Genomic DNA, 21,317 nt, shown 5'->3' with positions numbered 1-21,317 from the left:
AAGCCAGTTTATGTTAAGTTAGACATTTCCCTTATTCATGCACGTATTTGTACCGGTAGTCTTTTCCGAGAAGCTAGATATGACTAATAAAACTAACCAAATTTATTTTGATCAATAGACTCATAAACGAAAAAGGAAACTATGAGTTTAGAGTTTCAAGATCAAGCAGAATCTAATCTGGATCAGTGTTAGAGATCGAGTCGACCAGCGGATCATTGGCGCCGTGTTTCGAGAAGGCTACAAAATATTGTATGCATATGACCGTGTGGCGAACAACACCTCCAGCTTTGTAACTCGCTGTACCTAAAAATGTCCTAAGTTTCAGTTCAGAATTACCATCCGATGGTTAACTCACAATTTTCGTAAGTTGATCTGCAGTGTGAGTAGCCTTTTTTTTTTTTTTTTTATTCTATACTTACGTTGAAAACGCTAAACTGGATAATGTTCCTTCAGTTAGTATTGTATATATGATATTGTTATCATAGAATATCATACGTTTACGATAGATATAAGATAAATCATCCTCAAGATGAGTTTGGAGGTTGATGAAGTTGACAAACCAGAGTGGGAGGCCAGAGGAAGGGGCGTGGCGGGCTGCCAGATGGCAAAGGTCAGCCCAGCATTGGGTAAATAAAGGCTCCACCGCCGACTGAACGCCACTCCACTTTCATACTCTCAACATGAAGCTTGTAAGTTCTCCACACTGCTGGCCAACTGTACAAGGTTGGGTTGAGAAAATTATGTGCATTAATGATGAATGTTCGGTTCCCTAAGCTATTTTCCCGTCTGTAAATGTTAATTTTTCAGATCGTGCTCGCCTGTGTGGCTGCTGTGGCCGTGGCCGCTCCCACCTATGACTCAGTTTCGCTGGAGGTGGCGAGAATCCTGACGGACGAGCGCACTATGGCTGATGATGGCTCCAGCTACGCCTTCAACTTTGACACTGAGAACGGTATCTCACAACAGGAGGCCGGCGCTGCCATCACGAGCGGCTCTGCTGAGGGCGCCGTCGCCCAGAGCGGATCCATCTCGTAAGTAGTAGGAAAACCTCATAAGAGAGTACCTTGTCTTGACACTGCCATGATCAATGTAACGTTAGCTACTGTTGTGAGGGAATGGCACTCTCCCAACCCAGACCCATCTCTCACTGTCTGCTTGTGTCTCCCACAGCTTCACCCTCCCCGACGGACAGCAGTTCGAGATGACCTACGTGGCTGACGATGGAGGCTTCCAGCCCGAGTCCAGCTTCCTGCCTGTGGCACCTGCATTCCCTCACGAAATCCCTCAGTTCGTCCTCGACCAGATCGAGAAGGCGCGACGTGAGGACGAGGAGGAGGCCCGCTCCGGACCAAGAAAGTCGTATTCATCCCCTTAAATGGCTACTGTCCCACGCCCTGCCCCAACACATAGCTGCTCCACACATTCAAACGTTTGCTGGCACCCATATATATATATATATATATATATATATATATATATATATATATATATATATATATATATATATATATATTCTCCGTTTCCCACATTATGGAGGTGGCGTTAAGAGCAGATGGCTGAACCTGAGAGGAAAAAATCCTCACTTGGCCCCTTTCTCTGTTCCTTCTTTTGGAAAAGTAGAACAGGATAGGAGAAATTGCAGCCCCCCGCTCCCACCCCTTTTAGTCGCCTTCTACAACACGTAGAAAATACGTGGGTAGTATTCTTTCTCTCCTGTCTCCAGAGATTATATATATATATATATATATATATATATATATATATATATATATATATATATATATATATATATATATATATCATTATTATTTATCTATTTATTATTTGTGTTATTTCACTGTGATCATATGATCTGTGTATATTCCTTTTTCTTGGTAAATGTTAGTGATGCAAAGTTTGTCTTAATAGTTTCCGCATGATTGATGAAATCAATGACGTAACTTAGTGTTCCTTAGTCTATTCAGCAATTAATACAGTAAAAGTTGCCAATCAGTTTCCAATCTTGGAAACAACAAAAGACTTGAAACTTACTTTCGTTGAGAACAATCTCTGGAGAATCCCAATATATAAGCATTCTTAAGTTACCACACTTTGATAACCAGTATATCCATGCTTCGGATAACAACGGTTTCTGACCATAACATCCAACAAAAATGATGCACACTTGAAGTTGTTCTATTCATTACCTATAACTGAAGGAATGCCTCGATCATGGTAGGTCTAGAAACTGCATGAGACACCTCTTGAAGTACTTGTAAAGGCTCATGCGAAACTTAGACTAGGATACTTAACACTGAACGCCTCGGGCGTTACTCATGGTGATTGAACGTAATATTTGATAAGAAAGTCTCATTTAATCCTTAAGATGAGGGTTTTATACAATGTATGATGGAAAATTCCAGGAATAATTGGAATGTTGCGCGGAAAGGAAGTCCTATGTTTTTTGTTTTTGTTTTTTCCAGTCGAAGGCTACAGTCCCTGGTCTTCCTCGTGACCAAACTTTCTTTGTTATGTGAAAAGGAGTAACCAGACTATTTGGAGGAGGAGGAAACCTGCCTTTTAAAAAGAAAGCTGGTCTCAGTTGTTTGAAAAACATAAGAGTGTCAAGAATGCCAAACTGTGGCAATATAGGGAAAAACAAACCACCTTTCAGATGCCAACGATCTGCGCCTTAAGGAATACATCCTGTGGTTTCAGCCGTTCCCTTCCCATGTTCATTGTGGGCCGTAAAAAATCTGAAAACTTTATAATAATTCCTCACTTCGCCTGTCATAGAACATAACAATATTCTGATCGTGAAAGAATTTATGACGAAAAATATCAGTGGTTTTTCTTCCCTCCTTTTCAAGGTCCGCAGGATCCCTTCCAACGTCCTTTGGAGGAGGCAATAACTGTTTTCTTAGTGTTCGCTAGAGGCCGAGCCGTCAAACAATATTAGTCAGAGGTTTTTCACATTATTCATTTATGACACTCTATATCTATCCAGCATTCTGTTCCTGATTCCTTTATTTTCCTCATAGCGATGGAGATGTGATACATCCCCATTGAAAAGCATGTTTTCGGTGATCCTGTGGAAGACTACATTTTTGTCTCTGAAGCCTTTCAGTGTCCCCTTCTGACGTTATTTTCGTATTCATTCTACTGTCGTCTGCAAGGGATGATATGAAACTGTGACGCGAACTCATCAATGTCAGATATAAGAATGAGCTACAGAAGTGTAAATACAGTTCCTTGGGGAATTGAGCATTTTGCTGTGGAGGCGCTGGAAATGGCATAGTTTAAACCTTCGACCTCTGACGTATGTTAAAACGTTATATATCCGTCCATCAGTTGTTGTTTTTTTTCAGTTATTCCCATCTTACGAATCTTATGTGCTATGTGAGCATCCCCACATCTGTCACATGTTTTTGCTAAGTTTGTTTAAATCACATCAGCATTTTGTTTGTTTTCTAGAGCCCCATATTCTTATCACTGAGATCAAGCCTGTAGAAACTTTTCTTCTGAGCAGTTGCTTCATTTATACAAAGGATTGATTTGTCCTTGTAAGGAGTACTGTTCTCACATCTGGGGTGGGTCTAGCTTTGTATCCTTACTTAACAGACCTGAGTGGAAAGAAGTCCGCCTTATTAACTGTTTCAAGCTGACTTCCAAACTTGACCCTCTTACCCTACGCTGCAATGTTTGTTCACTTTCCCTCTTTTTGTTTTTTCCCCTCCCGAGAGCTGGTTGCTTGTCTTAAACACTAGCTAGATCACGCGATACTCGGCAAGCTACCGCGTCATATGATTACTGTGTTGGCGTTGGCAACTCAGGGGTGGGCCGTTTTGATAACTTTCATTTCGCACACCTCGAAGCTTTGGAACTCTCAACCTTCTCATGTCATTCCCAATAATTATGACGTGGCACATATTAAAGACAAGTTTTTCACTTCCTCCATGATTCTTTTTCCCTTTGATAGTCCCCTCTATATTTCAATGAAGGTCCAGCCTAGGAAAAAAAATTGCGAGAGGCAAGGTCTCCCCGCCCATGAAACCATGTCCTTTGCTGAGTACGCCAAGGCGATAAACCATTCAAACGCGTTTTTACTTCAAATAAGTTGTAATATATATATATATATATATATATATATATATATATATATATATATATATATATATATATATTTTTTTTTTTTTTTTTTTTTTTTTTTATACTTTGTCGCTGTCTCCCGCGTTTGCGAGGTAGCGCAAGGAAACAGACGAAAGAAATGGCCCAACCCCCCCCATACACATGTACATACACACGTCCACACACGCAAATATACATACCTACACAGCTTTCCATGGTTTACCCCAGACGCTTCACATGCCTTGATTCAATCCACTGACAGCACGTCAACCCCTGTATACCACATCGCTCCAATTCACTCTATTCCTTGCCCTCCTTTTCACCCTCCTGCATGTTCAGGCCCCGATCACACAAAATCCTTTTCACTCCATCTTTCCACCTCCAATTTGGTCTCCCTCTTCTCCTCGTTCCCTCCACCTCCGACACATATATCCTCTTGGTCAATCTTTCCTCACTCATTCTCTCCATGTGCCCAAACCATTTCAAAACACCCTCTTCTGCTCTCTCAACCACGCTCTTTTTATTTCCACACATCTCTCTTACCCTTACGTTACTTACTCGATCAAACCACCTCACACCACACATTGTCCTCAAACATCTCATTTCCAGCACATCCATCATCCTGCGCACAACTCTATCCATAGCCCACGCCTCGCAACCATACAACATTGTTGGAACTACTATTCCTTCAAACATACCCATTTTTGCTTTCCGGGATAATGTTCTCGACTTCCACACATTTTTCAAGGCTCCCAAAATTTTCGCCCCCTCCCCCACCCTATGATCCACTTCCGCTTCCATGGTTCCATCCGCTGACAGATCCACTCCCAGATATCTAAAACACTTCACTTCCTCCAGCCTCTCACCATTCAAACTCACCTCCCAATTGACTTGACCCTCAACCCTACTGTACCTAATAACCTTGCTCTTATTGACATTTACTCTTAACTTTCTTCTTCCACACACTTTACCAAACTCCGTCACCAGCTTCTGCAGTTTCTCACATGAATCCGCCACCAGCGCTGTATCATCAGCGAACAACAACTGACTCACTTCCCAAGCTCTCTCATCCCCAACAGACTTCATACTTGCCCCTCTTTCCAAAACTCTTGCATTTATATATATATATATATATAAATATATATATATATATATATATATATATATATATATAAATATATATATATATATATATATATATATATATATATATATATATATATATATATATATATATATATATATATATATATATTGCTTTGTCGCTGTCTCCCGCGTTTGCGAGGTAGCGATATATATATATATATATATATATATATATATATATATATATATATATATATATATATATATATATATATATATTCTTTCTTTCATACTATTCGCCATTTCCCGCGTCAGCGAGGTAGCGTTAAGAAAAGAGGACTGGGCCTCTGAGGAAACATCCTCATCCAGCCCCCTTCTCTGTTCCTTCCTTTGGAAAATAAAAAAAAATATATATATATATATATATATATATATATATATATATATATATATATATATAATTACTGGGATGGCCTCGATCAGGGCCTCAGTAGCCTGTGCTGTCTCAGTTAAAACAAAAAACGAAAAAACGTTCAGATAATTTCGTTTATTGAAACTTTGCAACACACTACATGTAGAGTTTTACGGACTAGATACAAAACGTGGATACAAACAATCTCAGGTACTGTTCTGTGACATTTCTTAGTGTTTGTTTAAACCTGTCCCTAAAAGGCTCTATTCCTTTTTACATTCTAAAACATAGTGTTCTAGTTTGTGTCCAGATCTTTGACCACGAACTTCAAAATTTACGAGTAATACCTCCAGATAAGCCAAAGCGCCTAATCTTAGTCTAACAGCTACATCATGTAATCTTCTGATCTTATCTCTTTCTCCACATACATGTTGTGCTACACACATTTTACTGTTGGAAAAGTTTCTACTTTTGCTTTTCTAAACTCGCCTACTTACAGTTTTGAGGCTCCTGATTGACAATCCAATGTTGTTTTCAACATCTATTTTTATAAGTGCAAGTTTGGTATCAGCATCAGCTTTGTCATCCGCAAGGAGGCCTATGCGAGAGGGAATCCATAAAGGATATAATTTGAATCATTTGAGCAATAATGTTTCAATATTTGTCTATGGCTTCAGAGTCCAACATGTTACATACTGATCTGAGGGTGTTAGAGATAAATAAACTCTGTGGCAGTGATTTCTACCTGCTCATGAGCAGTTAGTATCGCGGTCAATTCAGTTTGTATGATAGGTGCCCGTTTCAGCATTCTAACATTTTTCATTAATCTATTACCATTGGGCGGAATCACAATGGCAGCACTTCCTACCCTCCCAGTGACAGAGATGAGAGAGCTATCAGTTTAGAATTCTCTGGGCTATGTTATTTTCAGCCTGGAGTTTTTGTATATGTTTAAGAGCACTGGTTTTTGGCTAAGTGTTGAAGGTGAAGATTATAAGTAATGAAATTCTTAGGAGGATAAGTAGGTGAAGTGATGTCAAATGGATTTATTAGCCAAGAAGGCAGGAAATGCTGCTTCTTGCTGATTTTATCAGATTTTGCTCTCCAAACATTGTCATGTGATTGGCTGTTATTTGGATCCATTTAGCTTCACTTGTGCCATGGCATAGATGATTAAACAATGCTGTAAAAACAGCACTATCTGAATCACTGGGTAGAAGTTTTAGTACTATCATAAAACTATTTTCAAGTACTCTATTTTGAAGCTATGATTGATTTCAAGTATTCTGTCCTCGGTGCCAGAAATACCAAGTTCTTCCCGCATGTTGAGTACTTTAGTGGTTTTAGGACAGCTAAGTATGTTTCTTATGGCTTCATTTTGAATAAAAGAAATTATTTGACTCAGCTCCTATGCTTGGAAGTGAAACCCAAGTTTGTCAAGGTCAGGATAGGTAAAAAATGCGAGCTATAGGGAAGGATGGCTTAAGCAATATGATTACAGCTGGGGGGCAAATAAAGAACGACGTATGATATGTGGTGTGAATCTATATGGATGAAAGTTTCTATGGATAATATTATTACGAAGAACGTATTGCAATGATAGGTTGTCCAAGACATTTAGATGAAAGTTCAAGAGAGAGAGAGAGAGAGAGAGAGAGAGAGAGAGAGAGAGAGAGAGAGAGAATGTTCAGAGCTAAATTAGACAGTAAGTGAATCGATTAAGGCTAGGAATACTTCACAGAACGTTGCCAGAGGAATGATATGGGTGGGATCCGATGCCATGAAAGCGTTTTGTGTATGGAATTAGTGTGAGTAAAGCTGTTAGTATCGCTCGACGAATTTATCTGATGTAAACGGCGAAAACTAAAGAATCGTTTCTGTTGGTAAGAAAGTTCATAATTAACTAGTAACACATTGAGAAATAATAGACATGCCGGTTGAGAATGCGTGCGAATGATGTGATCGAGGCTATATGTGTCTGGCTTACTTGTTGGAACTGGGATCATATGTAATGACAGAATGGCATATAGAAAAGTTATCTGTTGTATTATATCTTTAAGCTTTAATGGATCACAGTATGTTGTCTCTACGTCTGACACATATATCCTCTTTGTCAATCTTTCCTCACTCATTGTGTGTGGGTCGGAAAAAATAAAAAAATAAAAAAAAGATAAAATACAGACGGAGGAGAATACAAGAATACTATCGTTGCGTTATTATTGCAAGCAGTACTTAATGGAGACTATTAGATGATAGTTGATGTTCAAGTGAGATTACCATGGGGGGCCCCATAGCCGTGGTTTAAGTAAAACCCCATAATTCAGACATTAATGATCCAACTAGGCCAATGGACTGCCAAGCATACTTTGACTACTCGCTTTCCTGTGGGCTAAGGAAAAGCCAATAACCTTCTTACACTTAATACCTAAATAGAATGACATGGGCACACATAACCTGACAATTATATGTGCGTAAGCACGCAGTGATTGGAATCTTAATATCTAACTGGTTGCAACACTACTGACATAATCATTATGCATGGGTACTCGGACGTTTACTAGATATTAAGCATATAAGGCTACTCACAGCATCAGAAATAATGTGGCATGCACCCTAACACAAATGCTAATAGTAAATAAACATCCTAATTCTCAATATCACGGGGAGTCTTGTTTCCTGGTGCTGAAAGTTCACTTGAGTGTGTAACACATGGTCTTAGCTGGATTTTTAGTAGCTGGATGGCAACCAGTTCTGTGAAGTGGGCGTGAGTGTGTCTGGCGAAGCAATGGTCCCACGTCCTCCACGTCAAGTCAGTCCGTCCGTGCTCGCGTTTCCTAAAAGAGTTGAGTCAGTCACGCCAAAAGCACGTCCTTGATATTCACACATGCTGCATGGGACAAACAAGCTGCTTTCTACGCCTCTCGCACTGCCCTGTTGGAATCGAATTTATCAGTGTTTCTTGAAGACACATTATTGACTCCTTACCCTCACAAGGGGGCGAGCCATGCACACTGTATAAAGAGAACGTTTGCAACAAATTGAGGTGTTAGTTTACCGGGATGTTGAATGCTATACCCCCGGGCTGGGTGAGTCTGGAAGTGGGTAGGGTTCTTAACAACCCCCCCCCCCCCGAAGCTGGTTACCTTTCTCTCTAATGACGTAGGTTAGTGAACTGACCCACAACTACGTCTCGTCTGCATAATGTGTGACTTGAAATCACTTTGGGTTGCCAAGGCGATCCTTTCAGTTTCCCTGGTTAATTACTTCGCTATGTCTGTCACTTTGTCAATTTTCCACTACACTATGTCACTTTTTCACACTCGATACATTTTCGTGATGACCTTATTTGAAACTATCACTGTATGTACTTAATTGAGCACCGTAAATAATAAACTTTTGCACATGGCGTAATCCTATACGAAAACTGCTATGATGATATGTCCCGTACAATTCAATTTCTACAATTAACCTTCAGCTATACTCATGATACATGCCACTGGCTATTTTACGTACTAATTCCTTAAATTGTTCTTACAATAACTTCCTTTGTTCCTTAGTAGCTAAACAATATTAGAACAGTACCCATATGTGCCCCCCCCCCCACCACCACGGGAGGGATGTGATGGGGGGGGGTTAGTAGGTAGCTGTTGGCCCTCGCTGTGACCTGGGTCACAGATCAACACTGCGGGGTTGCCAACGTATGATCTCCCTCCACCATATAGTCGCTCTAGGAATAATGTATATTCTTTTAATTGCAAGATATGATATTCCCAACATATCAAATAACAACTAGGAGTCAAAGATACTATACAGGTTAGACAGATATGACAACACAGACGACCATCTACTCAGTGAGTCAGTTGTTCGCTGATGATACAGCGCAGGTGGTTGATTCTGGTGAGAAACTGCAGAAGTTGGTGACAGTTCGGTAAAAAGTGTGTGAAAGAAGAAAGCTGAGAGTAAATGTGAATAAGAACAAGGTTATTAGGTTCAGTAGGGTTGAGGGACAAGTAAATTGGGAGGTAAGTTTGAATGGAGAATATTGGATGAAGTGAAGTGTTTTAGATATCTGGGAGTGGATTTGGCAGTGGATGGAACCATGAAAGCGGAAGTGAGTCACAAGGTGGGGGAGGGGGTGCGAAGGTTCTGGGAGCACTGAAGAATGTGTGGAAGGCGAGAACGTTATCTCGGAGAGCAAAAATGGGTATGTTTGAAGGAATAGTGGTTCCAGCAATGTTATATTGTTGTGAGGCATGGGCAATAGATAGGGTTGTGCGGAGGAGGGTGGATGTGTTAGAAATGAGATGTTTGAGGAAAATATGTGGCGTGAGGTGGTTTGATCGAGTAAGTAATGAAAGGGTAAGAGAGATGTGTGGTAATGAAAAAGAGTGTGGTTGAGAGAGCAGAAGAGGGTGTATTGAAATGGTTTAGTCACATGGAGAGAATGAGTGAGGAAAGATTGACAAAGAGGATGTATGTGTCAGAGGTGGAGGGAACGAGGGGAAGTGGGAGACCAAATTGGAGGTGGAAGGATGGACTGAAAAAGATTTTGAGCGATCGTGGCCTAAACATACAGGAAGGAGAAAGGCGTGCAAGGAATAGAGTGAATGGGAACGATGTGGTATACCGTGGTGGACGTGCTATCAATGGATTGAACCAGGGCATGTGAAGTGTCTGGGGTTAACCATGGAAAGTTTTGTGGGGCATGAATATGGAAAGGGTGATGTGGTTTCGGTGCATCATACATGATAGCTAGAGACTGAGTGTGAATGAATGTGGCCTTTCTTTTCTTTTCCTAGCGCTGCCTCGCGCGCGTCCGGGGTGGGGGGGGGGGGTGTTATTTCATGCGTGGCGGGGTGGCGACGGAAATTAATAAAGACAGCAAGTATGAATTAAGTACATGTGTATATATGTATAAGTCTGTTAATGTATACATATGTATACGTTGAAATGTATAGGTATGTATATGTACGTGTGTGGACGTGTATGTATGTACATGTGTATGTGGGTTGGTTGGGCCGTTCTTTCGTCTATTTCCTTGCGCTACCTCGCTAACGCGGGAGACAGCAACAAAATATAATAGAATAAAATATACATTGAAATGTATAGGTATGTATATGTGCGTGTGTGGGCGTTTACGTATATACATGTGTATGTGGGTGGGTTGGGCCATTCTTTCGTCTGTTTCCTTGCGCTACCTCGCTAACGCGGGAGACGGCATTTAAGTATAATCAATCAATCAATCAATAAATCAATATATATATATATATATATATATATATATATATATATATATATATATATATATATATATATATATATATATATATATGTATATATATATATATATATTTTTTTTTTTTTTTTTTTTTTTTTTCCCCTAAAGAAGGAACAGAGAAGAGGTCCAGGTGAGGATATTCCCTCAAAGGCCCAGTCCTCTGTTCTTAACGCTACCTCGCTATCGCGGGAAATAGCGAATAGTATGAAAAAAAAAAAAAAAATATATATATATATATATATATATATATATATATATATATATATATATATATATATAATACAAAACCAATAACACTACGAGCTTTTGCGAAAACGGCAGGGCTTACGTGAAAAGAGAAATAGAAATTGATACGTGTATGTGTAATACCTGATTGGTAGACTTAATTGTATTATAGCGATATTTTAGCATTGTAGCACTTTTTTCATGTCAGCGTTCTACGAAATTCCCTACCATTTCAGAATATTAGGATTTATGACTCAGTTATGGCAGTATGGCACTTCACATATTTGTATAGATAGGAAAAACGATAAAGGAGAGCATTTGACTATAAACCGAATGTTTGACTGGAGTGCACAGCTACTCGGGTGCCTGTGATTGGTCAACAACTCCTGTGACGTAATTTCATGGGATCTGTAGAAGAGTATAGATAAATTGAACACAGTTAGACAGGAGGTTGAAGCTAAAACAGGTATTCAGGACACTATACATAATGTAACATTTCTTATGCGATCCTCTTTGTTTCGTCTGATGATCCTCATTTGTTCTCCATTCACAACTTTTTGGTGTTTATTGTATTTTCGATCTTATGATGGTGACTTCTCTGTTGTCATTCTTGTAATGCACTTTTTCCCGTTATTCTACTTGCCAGTGAAGTGTAACACGAAATTTCTGTGAAAATGGAATGAATATACGAGTTTATGGTAAGAGATAAGTGTTCGAATGGCCATATTGTCGAAATTCTGGCATTATTCATGACCGTATGACGTGTGATAACTTATCACTTGGATAAAGCTGTTTTCTCGGATCTGTGCAACTGTAGTTTAATAAGTACTGTTGTATGGCCAAATGTAGTACGAACCGTAGGTCCAGAAGCAGTATATTGCTGTTGGTAGAGGTGACCCTGGAGGAGTGACAGAACTAGGCAAAGATTCCTGTTGCACTCGCACATTAACTTGGTAAGCTGCACCGTCTTTTATATGGTAAATTAATGGATGCTTATTGTACTTGATAGAAGATTAAGCACTGTACTTGCGTTGTATGAGTGTAGAAAGATATGATTCATATATTTACACTGTGTTACTGGTATATGTAATATATACTTAAAATGTATTATATGCATTTTATTATATATATATATATATATATATATATATATATATATATATATATATATATATATATATATATATGTTTACAAGGCACAGGATCGAAAAATATAATAAGACAAAAGTATGAAATACCCGGAACTTTACATACAAGGCAGGGTGTATTGTTGTCATGGAAATAAAATTTCCAAAAAGAGTTAATGGATTTGGAAGAAATGCTCATCAATGAACTTATGCTTAGTAGAAGTGATTTAGACCGAGGATGTGATTTCGAGCCTTACTTTTTATCCTTAGTATTAAATATAGTGGGAAGTGCCATGATGGTCTAGGAAAACTTTGGGTAAGAGTAAATGGAACAGTTGAGAAAATCAATGGAATCTAAACAACCCTCCCTCAACTTCTCAGAGCAACCTAAATTAACCATACTGTTAATGTTATTAAAGAAAGAAGGGTATGGTATGATGTCCTTTGTATTTGCTGTGATGTGTATTTGATTGTGTTTTGTGATCATTGAGTGTTGTTCTGTCTTCCAACTATGTACAGCCAGTATGGTATACTTTTTCATGTATTTTGACTACCATTATGCTGCAGAACACTAGGGTAAATGTCAGCCTGTAGGTGAAGTTAGGTGAGTTTTCATAGGTTTTGTTGACTGACACTAATGTTCCACTTACTTTTGTCTCACATTTTACATGATCATCTTTGTGTAATCACTCTTTGTAGGGGAAAACAAATCATTCTTCCTTGGTCTCAATCTCTATTACTATCTTTAAGGAGATAATAGACATATGTTTCATCCAAATCCATAAGTTATTTATGAGGTGCTCCTAGGATGAAGCTCATCCAAATGCTTCAAATTCTTTAATTACTACACTTGCATTGCTTTGCAAAATCATTTGATATCCAGAGTTATTATTGGTGCAGTACTCATCTATTCTGTCTTCAAAATTTTTGTAAATCTTTGCTGCTTCAGGAAGTTAGTTGAGGTTTTCAATTTTTTTTTTTATTTCACAACTGATTTATCATTTTCCCTGATCTTGATACCACCACTATTTCCCTACTTACCCTGTTTGATAAAATGTACAGTAATTTACATTAAAAGCTTTGCCATTCTTATTCAGTTATATATATTTATTTATTTATTATACTCTGTTCCTGTCTCCCGTGTCAGCGTGGTAGCACTAGGAAACAGACGAAAGTATGGCCCAACCCATCCTTATACACATGTATGTACGTAAACCCCCACACACGCTCATATGCATACCTATACATTTCAACATATACGTACGTATACATACACAGACATATATACACTTGTACATATTCATACTTGCTGCCTTCGTCCATTCCCGTCGCCACCCCGCCACACATGAGATAGCACCCGCTAGGAAAAGACAACGAAGGCCACATTTATTCACACTCAGTCTCTCGTTGTCATGTGTAATGCACCAAAACCACAGCTCCCTTTCCACATCCAGGCCCCACAAAACTTTCCACGATTTACCCCCAGACACTTCACATGCCCTGGTTCAATCTATTGACAGCATTTCCACCCCGGTATACCACATCGTTCCAATTCACTCTATTCCTTGCATGCCTTTCACCCTCCTGTATGTTCAAGCCCCGATCGCTCAAAATCTTTTTCACTCCATCCTTCCACCTCCAATTCGGTCTCCCACTTCTCCTCATTCCCTCCACCTGACACATATATCCTCTTTGTTAATCTTTCCTCACTCATTATTTCTACGTGACCAAACCATATCAATACACCCTCTTCTGCTCTCTCAGCCACACACTTTTTATTACCACACATCTCTTACCCTTTCATTACTTACTTAATCAAATAATCTCTTACCACTTATTGTCCTCAAACATGTCATTTCCAACACATCCACCCTCATCCGCACAAGTCTATCTATAGCCCAAGCCTCACAGCCATATATATATATATATATATATATATATATATATATACATATATATTTTTTTTTTTTGCTGTCTCCCGTGTTTGCGAGGTAGCGCAAGGAAACAGACGAAAGAAATGGCCCAACACACCCCCATACACATGTATATACATACGTCCACACACGCATATATAAATACCTACACAGCTTTCCATGGTTTACCCCAGACGCTTCACATGCCCTGATTCAATCCACTGACAGTATGTCAACCCCGGTACACCACATCGATCCAATTCACTCTATTCCTTGCCCTCCTTTCACCCTCCTGCGTGGTCAGGCCCCGATCACACAAAATCTTTTTCACTCCATCTTTCCACCTCCAATTTGGTCTCCTACTTCTCCTCGTTCCCTCCACCTCCGACACATATATCCTCTTGGTCAATCTTTCCTCACTCATTCTCTCCGTGTGCCCAAACCATTTCAAAACACCCTCTTCTGCTCTCTCAACCACGCTCTTTTTATTTCCACACATCTCTCTTACCCTTACGTTACTTACTCGATCAAACCACCTCACACCACACATTGTCCTCAAACATCTCATTTCCAGCACATCCATCCTCCTGCGCACAACTCTATCCATAGCCCACGCCTCGCAAACATACAACATTGTTGGAACCACTATTCCTTCAAACATACCCATTTTTGCTTTCCGAGATAATGTTCTCGACTTCCACACATTCTTCAAGGCTCCAAGGATTTTCGCCCCCTCCCCCACCCTGTGATCCACTTCCGCTTCCATGGTTCCATCCACTGCCAGATCCACTCCCAGATATCTAAAACACTTTACTTCCTCCAGTTTTGCTCCATTCAAACTTACCTCCCAATTGACTTGACCCTCAACCCTACTGTACCTAATAACCTTGCTCTTATTCCCATTTACTCTTAACTTTCTTCTTTCACACACTTTACCAAACTCAGTCACCAGCTCCTGCAGTTTCTCACATGAATCAGCCACCTGGGGATAAGGGTGAAAGAATACTTCCCACGCATTCCTCGCGTGTCGTAGAAGGCGACTAGAGGGGACGGGAGCGGGGGGCCAGAAATCCTCCCCTCCTTGTATTTTTTTTTTTTAACTTTCTAAAATGGGAAACATATATATATATATATATATATATCTGTCGTAGAAGGCGACTAAAAGGGGAGGGAGCAGGGGGCTGGAAATCCTCCCTTCTCATTATTTTTTTTTAATTTTCCAAAAGGAACAGAGAACGGGGCCAGGTAAGGACATTCCCTCAAAGGCCCATTCCTCTGTTCTTAATGCTACCTCGCTAACGCGGGAAATGGCAAATAGTTTAAAAAAAAAAAAAAAAAAAAATATATATATATATATATATATATATATATATATATATATATATATATATATATATATATATTATTTTGCTTTGTCGCTGTCTCCTGCGTTTGCGAGGTAGCGCAAGGAAACAGACGAAAGAAATGGCCCAACCCACCCCGATACACATGTATATACATACACGTCCCCACACGCAAATGTACATACCCATACATCTCAATGTACACATATATATATATACACACACAGACATATACATATATACACATGCACACAATTCACACTGTCTGCCTTTATTCATTCCCATCGCTACCTCGCCACACATGGAATAACATCCCCCTCCCCCCTCATGTGTGCGAGGTAGCGCTAGGAAAAGACAACAAAGGCCCCATTCGTTCACACTCGAATATATATATATATATATATATATATATATATATATATATATATATATATATATATATATATATTTTTTTTTTTTTTTTTCATACTATTCGCCATTTCCCGCAATAGCGAGGTAGCGTTAAGAACAGAGGACTGGGCCTTTGAGGGAATATCCTCACCTGGCCCTCTTCTCTGTTCCTTCTTTTGGAAAAAAAAAAAAAAATATATATATATATATATATATATATATATATATATATATATATATATATATATATATATATATATATATATATATTATCCCTGGGGATAGGGGAGAAAGAATACTTCCCACGTATTCCCTGCGTGTCGTAGAAGGCGACTAAAAGGGAAGGGAGCGGGGGGCTGGAAATCCTCCCCTCTCGTTTTTTTTTTTTAACTTTCCAAAAGAAGGAACAGAGAAGGGGGCCAGGTGAGGATATTCCCTCAAAGGCCCAGTCCTCTGTTCTTAACGCTACCTCGCTATCGCGGGAAATGGCGAATAGTATGAAAAAAAAAAAAAAAAAAAAAAAAAAATATATATATATATATATATATATATATATATATATATATATATATATATATTTATATATATTTATTTTGCTTTGTCGCTGTCTCCCGCGTTTGCGAGGTAGCGCAAGGAAACAGATGAAAGATATGGCCCAACCCACCCCCATACACATGTATATACATACACGTCCACACATGCAAATATACATACCCATACATCTCAATGTACACATACATATACACACACAGACATACATATAAACACATGCACACAATTCACACTGTCTGCCTTTATTCATTCCCATTGCCACCTCGCCACACATGGAATAACATCCCCCTCCTCCCTCATGTATGCGAGGTAGCGCTAGGGAAAGACAACAAAGGCCCCATTCATTCACACTCAGTCTCTAGCTGTCATGCAATAATGCACCGAAACCACAGCTCCCTTTCCACATCCAGGCCCCACAGAACTTTCCATGGTTTACCCCAGATGCTTCACATGCCCTGATTCAATCCATTGACAGCACGTCGATCTTGGTATACTACATCGATCCAGTTCACTCTATTCCTTGCCCGCCTTTCACCCTCCTGCATGTTCAGGCCCTGATCACTCAAAATCTTTTTCAGTCCATCTTTGCACCTCCAATTTGGTCTCCCACTTCTCGTTCCCTCCACCTCCAACACATATATCCTCTTGGTCAATCTTTCCTCACTCATTCTTTCCATGTGCCCAAACCATTTCAAAATACCCTCTTCTGCTCTCTCAACCACGCTATATATATATATATATATATATATATATATATATATATATATATATATATATATATATTATTATTATTATTATTTATTTATGTATTTATTTATTTATTAATTTATTTTGCTTTGTCACTGTCTCCCGCGTTAGCGCAAGGAAACAGACAAAAGAATGGCCCACCCCACCCACATACACATGTATATACATACACGTCCACACAGGCAAATATACATACCTGTACATCTCAACGTATACATATATATATACACACAGACATATACATATATACACATGTACATAATTCATACTGTCTGCCTTTATTCCTTCCGAACGCCACCCCGCCACACATGCAATAACAACCCCCTCATGTATCCAAAATATGTCAGCACGCTGTATTCAGCTCCCTTAACCATAATATTACTATCACATCTTTCTTGTACCTTGTCGTTATTTACTCAGTCACCCTCCTAACACCATGCATTGTCCTTGAATAATTGATTTCCAACACATTCACCCTCCTCCATATGTTCTCATCAACAGGATTGCTATACCTTCAAACTTACCCTCTTTACCCCCTTAATTAGTGACCTCTCTTTCCACACATTTTTCAGTGTGTCCAGAACCTGTGTCCGCCAACCCACCCAGTAACCCACCTCAGCTAACATGATTCTGTTTGCTGCCATGTACTCTCTAGGAATTGAATCGTTTCCTCCAAGTTTTCTCTGTTCAGCTAAGCTTACCTGTTTTATTTTTGCACTGCTTTCTCCTTCCACACAATGCCAAACTTAGACATAAACTTCTGCAAGTTTCTCACTTGAACCTACCACCATTGCTGTATTATCTGCAAACTACATCTGATTTACTTCTCAGACCTCTTCACCCCTTACAGGCTATAGTTGCCCCTCTCTCCAAGACCCTAGTGTTTAACTCCATCACCCAGTTCATAAACAAATTGCACAGTTATGGTGACAACACACACCTGCCTCAGAACTGCCATCACCTGGAACCACCCACTATCCTCTTTACCCACTGGTGCACATGCCTTACTGTCTTGATAGAAACTCCACTGCTTTTGATAACTTTCCTGCCACACCATATATACGTAACACCTTCCATTTAGTATCTTATTTTATGCTTTCTCCAGACCTATAATTACCACATACATCCTCTGCCACTCCTGCAACTGTGTTGTTCTTTCGCTGTCTGATGCTCTGCACATGTCACTACCCTCTCTTTCACCATTCATTCATATAACTTAATTTGTATGTTCAGAAAATTTATACCTCTGTAATTTGAACACACACCTCTGTTTCCCCTGTCCTTATAATGAAGTTGCTTCAAAAATGTGCAAACATCTTGATTTGCACCTGTCTACTCTGTCTTTTAACTTACATGTGGTCATTTCTTATTCTGTTGCAGGTTATGATGGTAGGCTGATAAAAGAATGTCTGAAGCCGCCAATGCCAGCCACCTGCACCAGCTGAGTGTCACAGGTTAGTGATATTGTAGTGATATAATGCGGATAGAAGTAGAGGCCCTGGTCCTCATTGGCATTATTTCTCCCCTCAACAGGTATGGCCCTTGGGTAAAGAGATTTTTCTTGGATATTGAGTGATACAGGAATTTATAACTGTTTACCTGGGTAGGTGGTGTTAGGTTTGCCCACCTGTCATGGACCACAATTCCATGGAAGTGGCAGCATCTTTGTTTCAGGCCCATCTTTGACTGGTCAGAGTCTGCCACAATAGTGGTGTCATTCACCTATTAACGCTCTTCAGGCAGAGGTTTAGAGAATACCTAACACAGGACAGTCTTGTAACATTCATCCTTCTGCTTAAGAAATACCTCTCATTTTGATAGGTTTTTTCTTTAAATCTTTCTTCTCCCCCAATCATAGTTTAATCACTCTTGCTCAGATGCCTGTTGCATTCTCTAGCAGTCATGTCCGTCATACCAGAACCACTACCCATATCCACAACCAGTCCTCATAAATCTTTCCATGGTTTCCCTTAGTTGCTTCATATACAGATATATACACATAAACGCCCATACACGCACATATACATACATATACGTATCAACATATACATATGTACACATACATAGACATATACATCTGTACACATATACATATTCATACTTGCTTGCCTTTATCCATTCCTGGCGCTACCCCATCCCACAGGAAACAGCATCACTACCCTCTGCTTCAGCAAGTTAGTGCCAGGAAAATATACAGAACAGGCCACATTTGTTCACTCTCGGTTTCTAACTGTCATGTGTAATGCACCGAAACCCCAGCCCCCTATCCAGATCCAGGCCCCACAGACCTTTGCATGGTTTACCTCAGACGTTTTGCATTCCCTGGTTCAGTCCTTTGACAGTACATCAACCCTGGTATACCTCATCATTCCAATTCACTCTATTTCTTGCACACCTCTCACCCTCCTATATGTTCAAGCCCCATTTGCTCTATATCTCTTTCACTTCATCCTTCCACCTCCAGTTTGGTCTCCTGCTTCTTGTTTCCTCCACCTCTGACACATACCTTCTTTGCCAACCTTTTCACACTCATTCTCTCCATATTTCCAAACCATTTCTTCACACCCTCTTCTGCTCTCTCAACCACACTCTTTTTATTTCCACATATATCTCTTCCCCATTTATTACCTACTCGATGAAACCACCTCACACCACATATTGTCCTCAAACATTTCATTTCCAACACATCCACCCGCCTCCTTACAACTCCATCTATAGCCCATGCCTCGCAACCATATGATATTGTTGGAACTACTATTCCTTCAAACATACCCATTTTTACTCTCTGCGATATCGTTCCCTCCTTCCACACATTCTTCATTGCTTCCAAAACCTTTGCCTCTTCTGATACCCAGCGACTCACTTCCACTTCCATGGTTCCATTTGCTGCTAAGTCCACTCCCAGATATCTAAAACACTCCTCTTCCTCCAACTTCCCTCCATTCAAACTTACATCCCAATTAACTTACCCCTCAACCCTACTGAACCTAATAACCTTGCTCTTCTTCACATTTACTCTCAACTTTCTCGTTTCACACACTTTTCTAAACTCAATCACCAACTTCTGCAGTTTCTCACTGGAATCAGCCACCAGTGGTGTATCACTTCTCAGGCCTTCTCACTTTCAACAGCCTGTATATTCGCCCCTCTCCAAAACTCTTGCATTTACCTCTCCAACCACCCCATCCATAAACAAATTAAACAGCCATGGGGACATCACACACCCCTGCCGCAAACCAACATTTACTGGGAACCAATCACTCACCTCTCTTCCTACTCGTACACATGCCTTACATCCTTGGTAAAAACTTGTCACTGCTTCTAGCAACTTACTTCCCACACCATATACTCTTAAAACCTTCCAGAAAGCATCTGTGTCAACCCTATCATATGCCTTCTCCAGATCCATGAATGCTACATACAAATTTATCTGTTTTACTAAGTATTTCTCACATACGTTCTTTAAAGCAGACACCTGATCCACACATCCTCTACTACTTCTGAAACCACACTGCTCTTCTCCAATCTGAGGTTGATGACTGACTTTGGAAAAGTGTGTGAAAGGAGAAAGTTGAGAGTAAATGTGAATAAGAGTAAGGTTATTAGGTTCATTAGGGTTGAGGGACAAGTTAATTGGGATATAAGTTTGAATGGAGAAAAATTGGAGAAAGTGAAGTGTTTTAGATATCTGGGAGTAGACTTAAGCAGCAGATGGAACCATGGAAGCCCAAGTTAGTCACAGGGTTGGGGAGGGCGCAAAGGTTGTGGGAGTGATGAAGAATGTGTGGAAGGAGAGAACATTATCTCGGAGAGCAAAAATGGGTATGTTTGAAGGGATAGTAGTTCCAACAATGTTGTATGGTTGTGAGGCATGGGCTATACATAGGGTTGTATGGAGAAGGGTGGATGTGTTGGAAATGAAATTTTAGGACAATATGTGGTGTGAGTTGATTTGATCGAGTAAGTAATGAAAGGGTAAGAGAGATGTGTGGAAATAAAGAGAGTGGCTGAGAAAGCAGAAGAGGGTGTGTTGAAATGGTTTGGAGATATGGAGAGAATGTGTGAGGAAAGATTGACAAAAAGAATATATGTTACAGAGGTCAAGGGAACAAGAAAGGAGAGACCAAATTTTGGTGG

At 39.7% G+C, this 21,317-nt stretch overlaps 2 protein-coding genes across 4 annotated transcripts in view; both read left to right on the top strand.

Annotated features, from left to right (window-relative positions):
* Positions 1-539: 539 nt before the first annotated feature.
* LOC139760539 (cuticle protein AMP1A-like) lies at positions 540-1,894 on the top strand. The gene is made up of 3 exons (XM_071683854.1): positions 540-689; positions 808-1,031; positions 1,171-1,894. Exons 1-3 carry the CDS (start codon positions 681-683, stop codon positions 1,373-1,375), a joined length of 438 nt encoding a protein of 145 aa, XP_071539955.1. The 5' UTR covers positions 540-680; the 3' UTR covers positions 1,376-1,894.
* Positions 1,895-11,680: 9,786 nt separating this feature from the next.
* Positions 11,681-21,317, top strand: part of Su(dx) (Suppressor of deltex) — a 71,489-nt gene continuing 61,852 nt past the window's right edge. Inside the window, exons 1-2 of one of the 3 annotated variants that reach the window (XM_071683851.1) lie at positions 11,681-12,061; positions 18,561-18,634. In XM_071683851.1, the coding sequence (XP_071539952.1) occupies positions 18,586-18,634 (49 nt within the window). In that variant the 5' untranslated portion in view covers positions 11,681-12,061; positions 18,561-18,585. The remainder of the gene's footprint in view (positions 12,062-18,560; positions 18,635-21,317) is intronic. The other 2 variants (XM_071683852.1, XM_071683853.1) reach the window with 2 other exon arrangements.

Source organism: Panulirus ornatus, chromosome 37, assembly GCF_036320965.1.
Source record: "Panulirus ornatus isolate Po-2019 chromosome 37, ASM3632096v1, whole genome shotgun sequence".
NCBI lineage: Eukaryota > Metazoa > Arthropoda > Malacostraca > Decapoda > Palinuridae > Panulirus > Panulirus ornatus.
Note: the sequence above shows the minus strand (reverse complement) of the source record. Positions and strands in the feature narration are given on the sequence as shown.

What these genes read in the sequence shown, in the direction of transcription:
- LOC139760539 (XM_071683854.1), top strand. An exon ending in GCCCAGAGCGGATCCATCTC is followed by an intron (nt 1,032 to 1,170) that starts GTAAGTAGTAGG and finishes TGTCTCCCACAG; the next exon opens with CTTCACCCTCCCCGACGGAC.